General features: G+C 43.5%; 1 protein-coding gene across 1 annotated transcript; it reads right to left on the bottom strand.

Moving 5' to 3' along the window:
* Window positions 1-5,576: 5,576 nt before the first annotated feature.
* CTSL (cathepsin L) lies at window positions 5,577-11,309 on the bottom strand. Its single transcript, XM_040541188.1, has 8 exons — window positions 10,831-11,309; window positions 10,237-10,372; window positions 9,752-9,874; window positions 9,515-9,670; window positions 8,955-9,179; window positions 7,233-7,401; window positions 6,793-6,910; window positions 5,577-5,986 (listed from the first exon to the last, which is right to left on the bottom strand). Exons 1-8 carry the CDS (start codon window positions 11,307-11,309, stop codon window positions 5,887-5,889), a joined length of 1,506 nt encoding a protein of 501 aa, XP_040397122.1. The 3' UTR covers window positions 5,577-5,886.
* Between the last annotated feature and the right edge of the window lie 673 nt (window positions 11,310-11,982).

Below are 11,982 nucleotides of genomic sequence, written 5' to 3'. Positions count from 1 at the left end.
ATCTTAAATTTAAACCTAGTAAAAGAAAAAAAGAAAACTTGGATATTCACTTTTGGCTCTGCTGAAGTTATGCTGGGAAAAAACAAAGCCAAATGAGGACACCAGCATTCTCTCACATGTACATGCACAGCTGCTAATCAGCTACACAACCTCTGGCAGGCGGCTTCATTGCTTTTGGCCTTTTGCCTCTCCCACCCTTCAGCTGTGTGTCAGTTTAGATTAAAACCTTGGTGGGAAGAGAGATTTTCTTGCTTTTTGGTTTACAGGACACCCAGCAAAATGGGACTACAGTTTGTTCAAATACCTGGAGATACTGCAATTGAAATAACATTTCGTAATGATTCCTAATGGGCTTCCAATGACCACAGGCTTCCTTCTGAAATTCACTGTTCTAATATGAGAGAGATGTGATCAAACCTTGCAACAGTGCTGAATCAGAAGACACGGGTCTTCTCCACTTCTTCCTGTGACAAGCAAATTACAGCAGAAGGGCAGCAGTATTTGTTTTCAAACATTGCACAAAGGCATTTAACTTCTATATAAACACAAACAGAAGTTTCTTTCAACTACAAGAGTGTTACTATAAAAGTCTCCAAAAGCCAATGCAATTTCATATAACAGCTGATGTTTTCAGTATGTATTTTCTATTAAAAAATAAAAGCCTCAAAACAACCAACCAACCAACAACAACAACAAAAAAAAAACTGTCAGCCAGTGCTTTGTGCTTGAATGGAGGAAAGCAAACTGCAACGTTAGTAAACATGGCTGAAAAGAAGGAATGTTAAAAAGGCTGTTGAGAAAAAACTTGCATTCACATTTCTTGCATTGCTATGATATTATGGCAAAAGATTTTGGTAGGCAATTGGACATAAGTGTACCTAGCAAAACTAGACACCTATGTATGCAGCAATAAACTATTCAAAGAGCCGCATGGGCAGACGCTTCTGGGATTTTCCATGACTTATCAGACTCACACATTGATATATTACAGAGAGAAGCAGCAGCATTCCTTCATAAGTTTGAAAAAACACCTACAACTCAGCTGCTTTGAAGCCACTTTTATTTCACTTGACTTTTGGATTTTAAGCAAAAACAAATGTGTTCCAAGAAATATACTACAGCCTAATGACCAGCTGCAAGGAGTTCTCGACATCTCATCTCAGCATGAAGTTCCCAGACACACTAAGCTGCTTCGAGGATCTAACTAACCTAGGATGTATTTTAAATGTGGTTATATCACTGAATGCATGCTATGCAGGAAGCTTTCATTAGTAGTTGAAAGAAATCAACTTAATCATTAAAATCAGAACTTAGTCAGAATAGTTCCACTGCAGTTCCTGAGACTGCTACTGATGGTAGACACGTAAAATACTAGCTGCAACAGCTTCAGAGAGCCCTCTGTGGCACCTGAGGAGAGCACTCCCAGACCCCTCTTGCCCTGGGGAAACGCACATTAACACAGACAAATAGCTCTGAAACACAAAGTTAATTCCAGGTGAATGTCCAAAGTGTATCAGACATCATTAAGCATATGGACAACCTTTACCAGGCTGGAAAACACACTCTTCCTTGCTCAGATCTCAGCCTAACCACAGCCTTTCCTCTGAGGCCCTCACAAAGCCAGCCTCCCCAGGAAACATTTTCTGAATGTGGCTGGGGAAGGCAACAGCTCACTCTTTGACTTTGCTCCATCTTTGAACACTTCTTCCCAAGTGAGAAAGGCTGCAGAGGGTGAGGTGGCAGGAATCAGAGCTGCAGCACCACATCTGACAACACGCTTGTATTTCTAAGACATCTGCTTCCCAGCATCACTCTACTGGGAAAGGTTTCACTGAGAAGTATGTTTTGGGTCTCCTGGAGGAGGCGAGAATTGTAAGTGAACAAAACAAAGAAGCAGCATTTTAAAAAGAAGCCAGTATGTGATTTATTTAAATGTCTGCCTTCATGGTTTCTTTGGCCCTTGACTCAGAAAGATTGGTGGCATCTCTTCAACAGACACTAGCACGGTGAAAACAAGAATTACTGTAGAAATCAAGTTTCAAGACCACAGAAAAACAAAGTTATTCACATTAGCATGAAAAAAAGCAAATAAAGTAGTCATGTTCCCTGTGAACACAAGTGAAGATGCATCCTCCGAGGCCCCTAAAATAACAAAATTAACCCATCCATGGATCTCCAACAAGCGGCCAACACTTCTCCTCCCTAAAGGTTGTGTTCAGAGGAGACTCACTGAAGGTTATCTAGGTTCAATTTTGTGAATAAAACCTTTGGGAAGTGAATTTTGTGTCTGATTATTTCCTTCCTTCCACATGCTTTATGTACCCCTTCACTTACCTGAAATGTGACTCATGATTTCAACTTTCAACAGAGGGAGATGAAAAATATTTTGTTATCACAGTCCTTCAAAATATTTTGAAAATTGCTTTCCTGCATGGATTGGGTAGGGCGTTAATAGGCTTATTTAATTAACACTATTAATGTTTGGAAATGGATTAAACATTAGCAAAAATTAAAACCAACACTTATTAAAGATAAATGAAGTTCCATTTTGCTTAGCATTCACAGATAGGATGAGAAAATGACTGTTTTTAAAGAGAAAAGGAATAGCTTCCTGCATGACAATTAATTTCACATTGGAATTCAAAGAATGACCACTTCATATATAAGTGGAATAATTTCTTTTCATGGCTCTCCTTGCTTCAGGAGTCTTTCTGTTTATAATCCTATCACCAGCTACAAAGAAATACAGTCATTGACCAGACTGGAGAAACTGTTATTCTTACAATACATTTAGAACAGGCCCAGTCTCCCAAGCAGGAGCACACAGAAACCCAATGCAAAACCTTGTTTCTTCCTAAGTATAACTAAAACAGTTCATGTGCACAACAAGATGAAAGCAAGCAATGATTGCACAGCTTAATCACTGTATATAATGGCATTCCACCAAACACGTAACATAGTGCCCAAATCACATATTTAGATGTGAGTGAATTACGACCCCATTAGCAACATCAGTAACTCTTAATTTAGATAGGACCTAAATAGGACAGTCTAGGCAGAGCATTTTATTACTAAGATGTGCACATTAGGATCTTTTAAAATAATACATCTTGTGGTAAATGTAACTATTGCTATCAGAAGGAATATAAAACCAAAGAAAGTCCTCAAAAAGTCTTGGAAACAAATATACAGGAACATAGTCATACACAGCTTTAATTACCCATAGTCTTCTGGAAACAACTCAGAAGCTTTGTGTGTGCGTACGTATAAGGTACATTTGTTTTGTCTTTAGAAAGGAGCAACTCTGAAGAGATACAACACTTTCCCCAACAGGACACATACCCATTGGCTACTTTATAATAATACTTTTAGAGAAAATGGAACAAAATTCTTCAGAAGATAGAGCAAATGGAATAGAATCACAAAAATGGATTTAGAGCAAGTATTGAAGAATAATGGGTTTTAAATTTCTACCAGTGTGCTTAAATGCAACTTACAAAAAGTTTAATGTTTAGTGTCATGTAAGGCAACCTTGGGTGAAGCTGTTACTTAAGATGACTGTGTAAATATTAGTTATCTGCACGACCCGATTTACCCTATCCCCTTCTCGATTATTCCCCTCAGAAGAGAGGACGTTCAGCCAGAACAGTCAGCAAGTTTTAATGCGTACAGATAGCTGTATTATCACATTTTATTTCTAAAAAAGTCATAAGCTGATGCTTCTTTTGTAAGCTATGTTCCCATTCATGTGCATACATCCTTAGAAAGTTATTTCCTTTTCATTTCCTATCTGTTCATAAACAGTATTGTGTTTTCCCAGCAACTTTTAGTAACCTTGGCCTTTGGAACCAAATACCTTTCTTCACTGCCCATTTTTTTGCAGCAGTTCAAGTACTAGCAGGCTTCATTTTGGGTATCACCGGGTATTTTGTCTTCCTATTTGCACAACGATGGAAAACCAGTAACATCTTACAACCCACATTACAAATTGCTGGGAGAGACAGGTTTCTGTCCACTCCCAGTTCTGGGGTAGCAAGAATGAAAATCACCTAGTGCATGCGGAGCTTACACAGTCACTTCCCTGGCAGCAGTTTGATCTCGCCTCCCGAACGTACAGACCACTGACATTTCCTTCTACACTTAATCCTTATGGGGACCACCAGTTGATTTCCTTCTTCCTTTGTTTCCTCCATAGCTCCCACCAAGCAGCGTGGATGCTCTCCATAACAAGCATAGCAAGTCAGCCTAATAGCTCCATTCTAACCAGTATTTCTGCTCTGTGGCTTGCTAGGTAGCCACTGGGCTATGGGAGGCTCTTCCTTTTAAAAAAATTGTTTGCAGGGAGATTCAGATTGAAAGAATTCATCTTTAAGAAGTACATAGACACACTCACAGCTGAACAGTAGTTAAGTTTTGGTTATTCTAGATTCCTGATTTTTTTTTTCTTTCAAGAAAGATTTAGGAACTGCTAGCTTAAGACTTATTGTCTCCACAGTACGGAAATTCAGCTTCCGTAACTTGTAGTTCAAGTGTTCCCTTGTGTGCGTGGCTATCAGACTCAGGAGAAATACTGTACATGAAAATCCATGGCTTCATAAACCACAAACCTGTGCTGGCTGTGCCAGTATCCTTCCCCTCCTGCCTAAATACAACAGGGGGTAAGTCAACACCCAAAATCCAAGGCAAGACTTCCCCCAGCAGATGTTTTTGGTATTGCTAATTATCTTGTCAGTACAGGAACTACCAGTACCCAACACATATCTAAACAACGCTATCTAACAGCAGCTGGTAGCCATGTTTCAACATTACATATTTGCACCGGAAAGAAACCCTCTGAGGGGAGGTACAGGGCATAATTTAAGTCACAGTGCCATCAAGCATACCCAAGGTCTAAATAGGAGTGGCTAACTCCAGTCTCCACAGGACAAGAGTTGTTCCCCTCCCCGCCCCCCCTTTCCCTAACTGAAGCTGTGGTAGAGGTGGGAGGTAAAAAAAACAGTGAACACACCACAAGCCAGCAACAAGCTCTCTCTTTGAACAGGGTATTTGCTTTGAGTCTTCTTGCTGTACCCTATAATGCTCCAGAGACAGCTGCCCTAGACGAGCCAGTGTGGTACTTCAGGGCAGGGTGAGAAAACACTGGGGCTAGAACTTGCTTAGCTGCAATACCATAACCAGATGCCACATGCAGGACGTGAAAATACTCAAGATCTTTGCTATAAAGTATTAAAAGCCACAGAGACAGTATTGCCCCTAGGTCACAGGACTGAACCAACATTCACTCACAACCAAATTGCAGGAGAGCAAGCAGGTTCAAGGAATGAGGATCAAATTTTTCAATCACTTTACTTTTTCAGTAAAAAGTTTTTACTAAAAAAGCTTTTTACTTTTTTAGTACTTTTTTTCTGCTGTCCCTTGCAAATTCACATCACAAATACTACATTCCATTTTATAACTGCTTTTAGCCATTTCCAAACAGTTACAAAAATGCAACTGATGAAAAGATAGACTTCCATTATGATTAAGGATGCCTAACAGATGAGATCCAAGTGGAAAAAACAGACCAAAAAGCCAAGTCACCTGTACACACTAAAGTGTTTATTTAAAAAGTAAACTGTTGGGCACATTGAAATTAAAAAAAAGAAAAATACATAGAAGAATCTATTAGATTAAGCAGTTGAAAGGCAGCAATATTACAAGCTGTTTACATACCAACATATACATTAATTTAAAACAAGTGGCATGTCACCAACACGTAAAACAGACTTCAAAAGTTACAAAAATCAAGTTGACTTTTTGAAGAATATGAGTCTACCACATGTGTGAACATGGGTTTGGTCATTCAGTTTAAAATCCCCTTTTGCACTGAAATGTTCAGTCTTCAAATTATACAAGTGGATAACTAGCAGCTGTTGCTATTCCACAGTGGTTCTTCCTGTCTTTGGCCATGTAGATATATCCTTTGTCACCCCACTTCTCACCCCAGCTGAAATCAGAAGTAAAAGGTTTATCTTCATATCCTGAAAGACTTATTTATCATTCTCCCCCTGCCCTCCCAAAGTGTTTATACTGAAAACTGCTGCCTTCTGCCTTCAGGTAAAATTGAAAAAGCTGGAACAAGATTGCTTTCCAGCAAAAAAAAGCATGTTACAGAAGAATCACCCCAAGCTCACAGAAACAGTGCAGCTGTCCTCTTGCTGCGTGGAGAACTCAGAGTGCAAGCCTGGATTACAGGTACTTGAAGCTCAGACACTGCTCCCAGACAACTATAAGGGAGGACAAAGACTGCAAGCAGCATGAGGGCGGTGCCCTAGTAATATGGAGAGCATGAGACAAACTCATGTGATGTGCCCTTCAGCATTAATATGTTGTTTTCCCTCCAGACTAGGAGGGTAACTCCATTTTTAAAGTTCAAATGTTAACCTATTTCACACAAGCGAGCAGTCCCACTGCTTCTGAAATTCCATTACCTCTGCCACTGCCACAACCTGTTTTTCCTCCTGCTCCCCATGCAACTCCAACATCTACTAGCTCTATGAGCTGCTCCAGTACCAAGCTCTCTCAAATTAACTGAAAATGCAGAAGAATGAGATTACTGCTTGGGACTTGCTGTCAGACAGCCAGCAGCCTGAGCTGGCTTTTAACTTTTGCCATGCAATGCCCTGAGAACAATCTCCAGACCTTCTCTATGCAGATTTCAACTGTTGTTGCTTCCCCCTTATCCCAAGAGAGGAACTACTCTCCCTCCTCTGCCACCCCCAGAAAGCACCAGGCAAAGAAAAAAAATCTTACCTGTTCTTCACAATCCAGTATTTCTTCCCATCTACATCTTCACCCTCAAAACCATAACCTACAACCAGAACGCCATGGTCCAAGTCTTCACTGCTACAGTCTGGTTCATAGTAGATACCTGAGAGGTTGTAAGTTCACATGTAAGTAAGCTCTCCTACAGGAAACCCTTCTTCCCCACCAGGATCCTTGTGTTTCAAACTGTGTTGCACAGCTTCTTGAGATAGTCAGAGCAGAGTGACAAGTGAAACGTATCACTGGGAGAAACTAAGGAACAAGTACAAACATATGCAAGAGAAGTACCAAGTGTGGGAACCTGGACTAGAATTAAAAGGACTCTTGATTGTGTCCTACATCAGTTTTCTCTGCTCATTAAACTGAAGGGTAATGAATAATAAGTATTCAAAAAGTTCTCTGCATGCAAATTGCTAACAAATTCCCACCTGACTGATAAAACTGGAATGAAGAGTGGCCTGCATCAATAGCAACAGACACTGGACCCACAGCTGCTACTGCTTTCATGAGAGCTCTTTCATGTCCTTGGGGGATGTCAACAAAGCCAGTGTCATTAGCAGCATTGTACTCTGCCTTGTAGCGACAGTCTTCATCATCCTGAATAAAAAACGTCAGTTATTACATAGTTCTCTAGTTTACACACAGGTGAACACAGGAACTACCAGACATTCCAGAAATCCACTGCCTTGAAAGCAAAAGACTGAAAAGGATCTGGTTGTTCCAGCAGCGCTCTGAAAGGAGAAGACCAGAAGGAAAACAGAGAAGCAGCTTTCGAGTTTCTCAAAGATACAGAAAAAGTAAAATGCAAAGGGCAGTAGGGCCCATAAGGAAAGCTTTACTGGGATGCAGAGGACCATCACATCCTGGAACACTGCATTCTTTGGTAGGCAGGACAAATCTCTTTTCAGAGAGGATGAAGCCCAGAATGCATTAATAGGCAATGGAAGAGAGCCAAGTATTCATTAATTACAAAGCAGTCCAGAAACTGCTCATTGAGCAAGCACTTAAATCCACAATTTTAGTCTGTCAGAGTTTGGAAAACTGTACAGAATGACTTGGAAGTTACTCAATATTATATGGACTTACAGCACTCCTGTATTTTGGGCTGCTTCTTTGCTTTTTTTTTTTTTTTACACACACACACAGACTGAACCATGTGTAGCACAGGCACTTACTTCAGAAGAGAGGCTTAATTTGCAAGTTTGGGCATTTGACATCAGAATAAAAGAGTTCGTGTCCCTGCTCTACCTGTGTGATAAGTTAGAACTCTCTAGAGCTCTTTAGTTGCCTCTCCAACTAAAGAAACATGGACACATGCCTCAGATATTTACTTTTTGTACTGAGCAAGTTAAGCATTTCATACGATCAACTGGAATCTCTGGAAGACCCAAGTTTGCCAAAAGGCAATTACAAAGATACAGGTAGACAGGAATTCAAATCCAATGGCTTCTGTGTTATTCACAGCAAATGGCACTGCTACTGCACATTCAGTCAACAAAAAACTGCAAGACAAGATACTCTCTAGGGAGCACTACTCCAAGTAGTTTGTAAAAGCCCAAAGCTTAGACTCACATGACACCATTTATTACTGCTCTTTGGTCCTCTCATGCCTGTTGAGATTTTGGTAGATCATTAGAGGTGTTTTAGAAGTCTGCCCATTATCTGCATTTATGCACATGTAGTCCAGAAGTAGAACATAAGGCACTGCCAACAACCACCTGAGAAGACTCGCACCAGCTCAAGAATTACTTGGTCTACAGGTAGCAATCCTGTAATAGCTTAGTTATGAGAAGTAGAATCGCACCCCTAAGATTAAGCAGCAGTTTTGACAGGAGGTTTTGTGTGTCAACCAAGATAAAGTGTAACATCTGATAGGAGGGCAGCGACGAGTGGGAGGAATAAAAATATTTGCTCTAGTTTTTCCAACTGGTCTGGTAAGATTGTGACCTCAAAGAACAATGTAGTATGTGATTCCGACTGAACCTGGGGCTAACAGACATTCTAGTTTTCTTTGGGAAGATGCAAGAGGAAAAGCAGATGCACTGATGGCTACTTAAGCACTTTCCTTTCCAGGGATGAGTTTCCCAACACATACAGTTTGTTCATACAAAAGATGCAACACATGCAGCAAGTTCAGCCATTACATTTACCTTCGCAGTGTATGGGTAGGATTCCTCTGAATCAATTCCCCCATTATCCTGCACATACTGGAAAGCCTGGTCCATGAGACCACCATTGCAACCTTGATTTCCTTCAGGGCGGGAGCAGTCCACCAGATTCTGTTCACTCAGTGAAACAAGCTTGCCAGTTTTTCTGAAGTGCTGTCCTTCGAGAGCTCCGGTAGTGCTGAAAGCCCAGCAAGAGCCACACTGACCCTGAAGCAAGAAGTGAAATCACAAGTTACAACTCTGACGGATTAGGCAATTACAGTCCCCATGTCACCAATCTAAACTTAAAAAAAGGCAAAAGCCGCAAGTCCAACTTCTGTTTCAAGCTCTCACTACGTTCAAGCAAAGACATTAGATTTCAGTTCTTAGACATTTAGTACAGAAGGGCACCTAAACAGTTCCAACGGGGTACAGAAATTTTACTGAGATGAAGCTCAATTCAGTGTGCTTGCACTAGACTTCACAAGTGAACAGCATTTTTCCTGTAGGGAAATGAAGGCAGCATTCAGAAAACTGGTTAAAAATCAACCATCATAGAATACCTGATCTTTAACTGGAGTTACATATCCTTTCTCTCTCCAGTCTACAGACCGTGGTGCTTCAAGGAAGCTGGGCTCAAGAAACTGGGATCCTCTGTACTTCCTTCCTGACTTCTTGTATATATAGCCATTCATCAGCTGTCTGAACTCCTCAGTTGTCTGAAGAAAATTCAAGATATGCAGTCACCACCTATTACACACTGTTGTTTAGAAGTGGATGTTTCATATCTTAGTACATACCATGTCACCAAACTGATTCATTCCCAACTTGTAGCTGTGTTTTCCTAATGAGTGATCCAGATTATGGAGTTCAATCATTTTCAGATTCTTCTCCCACACCACTCTTCTCCAGCTTTCCTCTCTCTGAGGGACCAGAAAACAACATATTTCAAGTAGAAGGTTCAAACAGAATTTCACTTAAGTGATAGCTTTCTTTCTTATGTCTTGTATACTCAGGCAAACGTAGACTCCTCCAGCAAAGAGCTGGAACACTGTTTCAGAGACGGTCATTTCACCACCCTCACACTAAAAGAGTATACTATAACTGGGTGTTTATATAAGTGAAGCAAAAGGACCTACGAAGAGGGGGATTATCTTTCACAAATGCAGACCGTAGCCAGTATTAAAACAAAGCAGTCATGACTCAGCTGATGGGGCCCGGCTGAGTGTGCTCAGTGTTTGCTGAGCTAAACACACATCCCAGCGGCTGTCCGCCATGCACTCACCTCATGATAGTCCTTACTGTGCCATGACTTCCACAGCTGCCAGTGGCCATCCAAGTCGGGATCTATTCTCGGCGCACCGAAGGCCAGCCCCAAGCACAGGGACAGCAGGGCGAGACACACGTTCATGTTGGCAAACCTACCGGGAATTAAGCAACACCGGTCGGACAAAAACAACACGCACACGGGACGTGTTTTGCTTCACAGCCTCTACTGCCGAGATACGAGGCTGGGAAAGGACGTGCTGGCCGACCACCGACTCTCCTCCTTTATAAACAGGCGGGGATAAAGGAGATGAGCGCGGAGCCCAGTGCCGAGCCCTTCCACGCAGGGTCCCGGGGGCCGGCCGGGCTGCATACCCCGGGACCGGGAGCGGTCTCGGCGGCGGGGCCCTTCCTTTCCCTTCCCTTCCTTTCCCTTCCCTCCCGTTCCCTCCCAGCCCCGCCGGGCGGTCCCCGGGAGCCTGCGGAATGGCGGCTCCGTGCCGCGGGCCCGCCCCGCCGCGGGATGGGAGCGGGGCCATGCGGGACCCCCGCCGCTCGCAGCGCCGCCTCCGGGGCTCCCCCTCTCCCTTTCCTTCCCTCCGACCCCGCTCACCTCGCTCGGCCCCGGCGCTTCCCTCCCCAGCTCCCGGCCCAGCAGTACCCAGGCCTGGGCGGCCCCGCGGCCCCTCTTATAGCCGCCGCGGCCGTGCCCGCCCCGCCGCCACGATTGGAGGCCGGGCCAAGACGGGCCGGGCCGGGCCGGGCAGGGCAGCTCCGCACCGCCCGGAGGGGCACGGGCAGAGACCGAGGGGCCGAGCCGGCCCCTTGAGGGGGGGGCCTCCGGGTAGGATCGGGGCGACCCCGCGGCTCACATGCTGGGCCTGCCGTGGAGGCTAAGCTCGGGCTGCCCGAGGCGAAGCGGGCGGCACGGCTTCGTCTGCTCGCCCTGTGTCCCCGGGAGGGTGACCGACCCTGCCCCGGGCAGGTCCCGCGTGGGGAAGCTGCTCGTAGGGCTCCTGAAGTGCCTTTTCTTGTCCCTGGTCCTGATACTATAACATTCGGGTATTGCACCGCAATATGGTTTGTGTTCATCCAGCTGTGTCCGCTGGAAAACACAGTGACGCTGAGGGTCGGGGCACAGGTGAGATATTAAATGCAGTACACATGGACACGGTGCATGTCAGATCACAAGTAGACAAGCTTTGATTTTTACCAGGGTGCTTGCCACAAGTAGTAGAATGGCTGCAAGAGCTATGCAAGGTTCCCCCCATAAGCTCTTGTAAAGCCAGCATTTCTGATTGCTTTCGCTTGCAAACTGAAGAGTAAAAAGCCAAGGGTTGGTAAACTGTTGCACAACGGCAAAAAGACAGAAATCACATGATGCGTGCTTCTCCCTTTTTTTGATGTCTTAAGACACAAATTGTGTCATAACACATTAAGAAAAACAATACGTGTTTCCTTGCACAGATTATCACAGGAGCAGTCTTTGGCCTGGAGAAGCCCCATAGAGCCAAACACACATTGAGAAGCTGGAGAGGCTGTCTTTTCTTTTCAGTGTCCCCATGCAAGTCTCCTGTCGCTGAACTAGTGTACTGATTCCACAAAAAAATGTGAAGAGTAAATACGCCTAAAAATGGTGCTCCTTAATGAGTCAGCAGTCATGAGCCAGCCTTGCAAAACTTTGAAGAAAACAAGGTATTTTAAATCTGAGCTGTTTGCCGAAGTCAAAGCTTGTGTACAAACACTCAGGACTGACCTATCAGTA

This window comes from Cygnus olor, chromosome Z (assembly GCF_009769625.2).
Source record: "Cygnus olor isolate bCygOlo1 chromosome Z, bCygOlo1.pri.v2, whole genome shotgun sequence".
NCBI classification, from domain to species: domain Eukaryota; kingdom Metazoa; phylum Chordata; class Aves; order Anseriformes; family Anatidae; genus Cygnus; species Cygnus olor.
The sequence above is the reverse complement of the archived record's forward strand: the minus strand, read 5'-3'. Positions and strand labels throughout refer to the sequence as shown.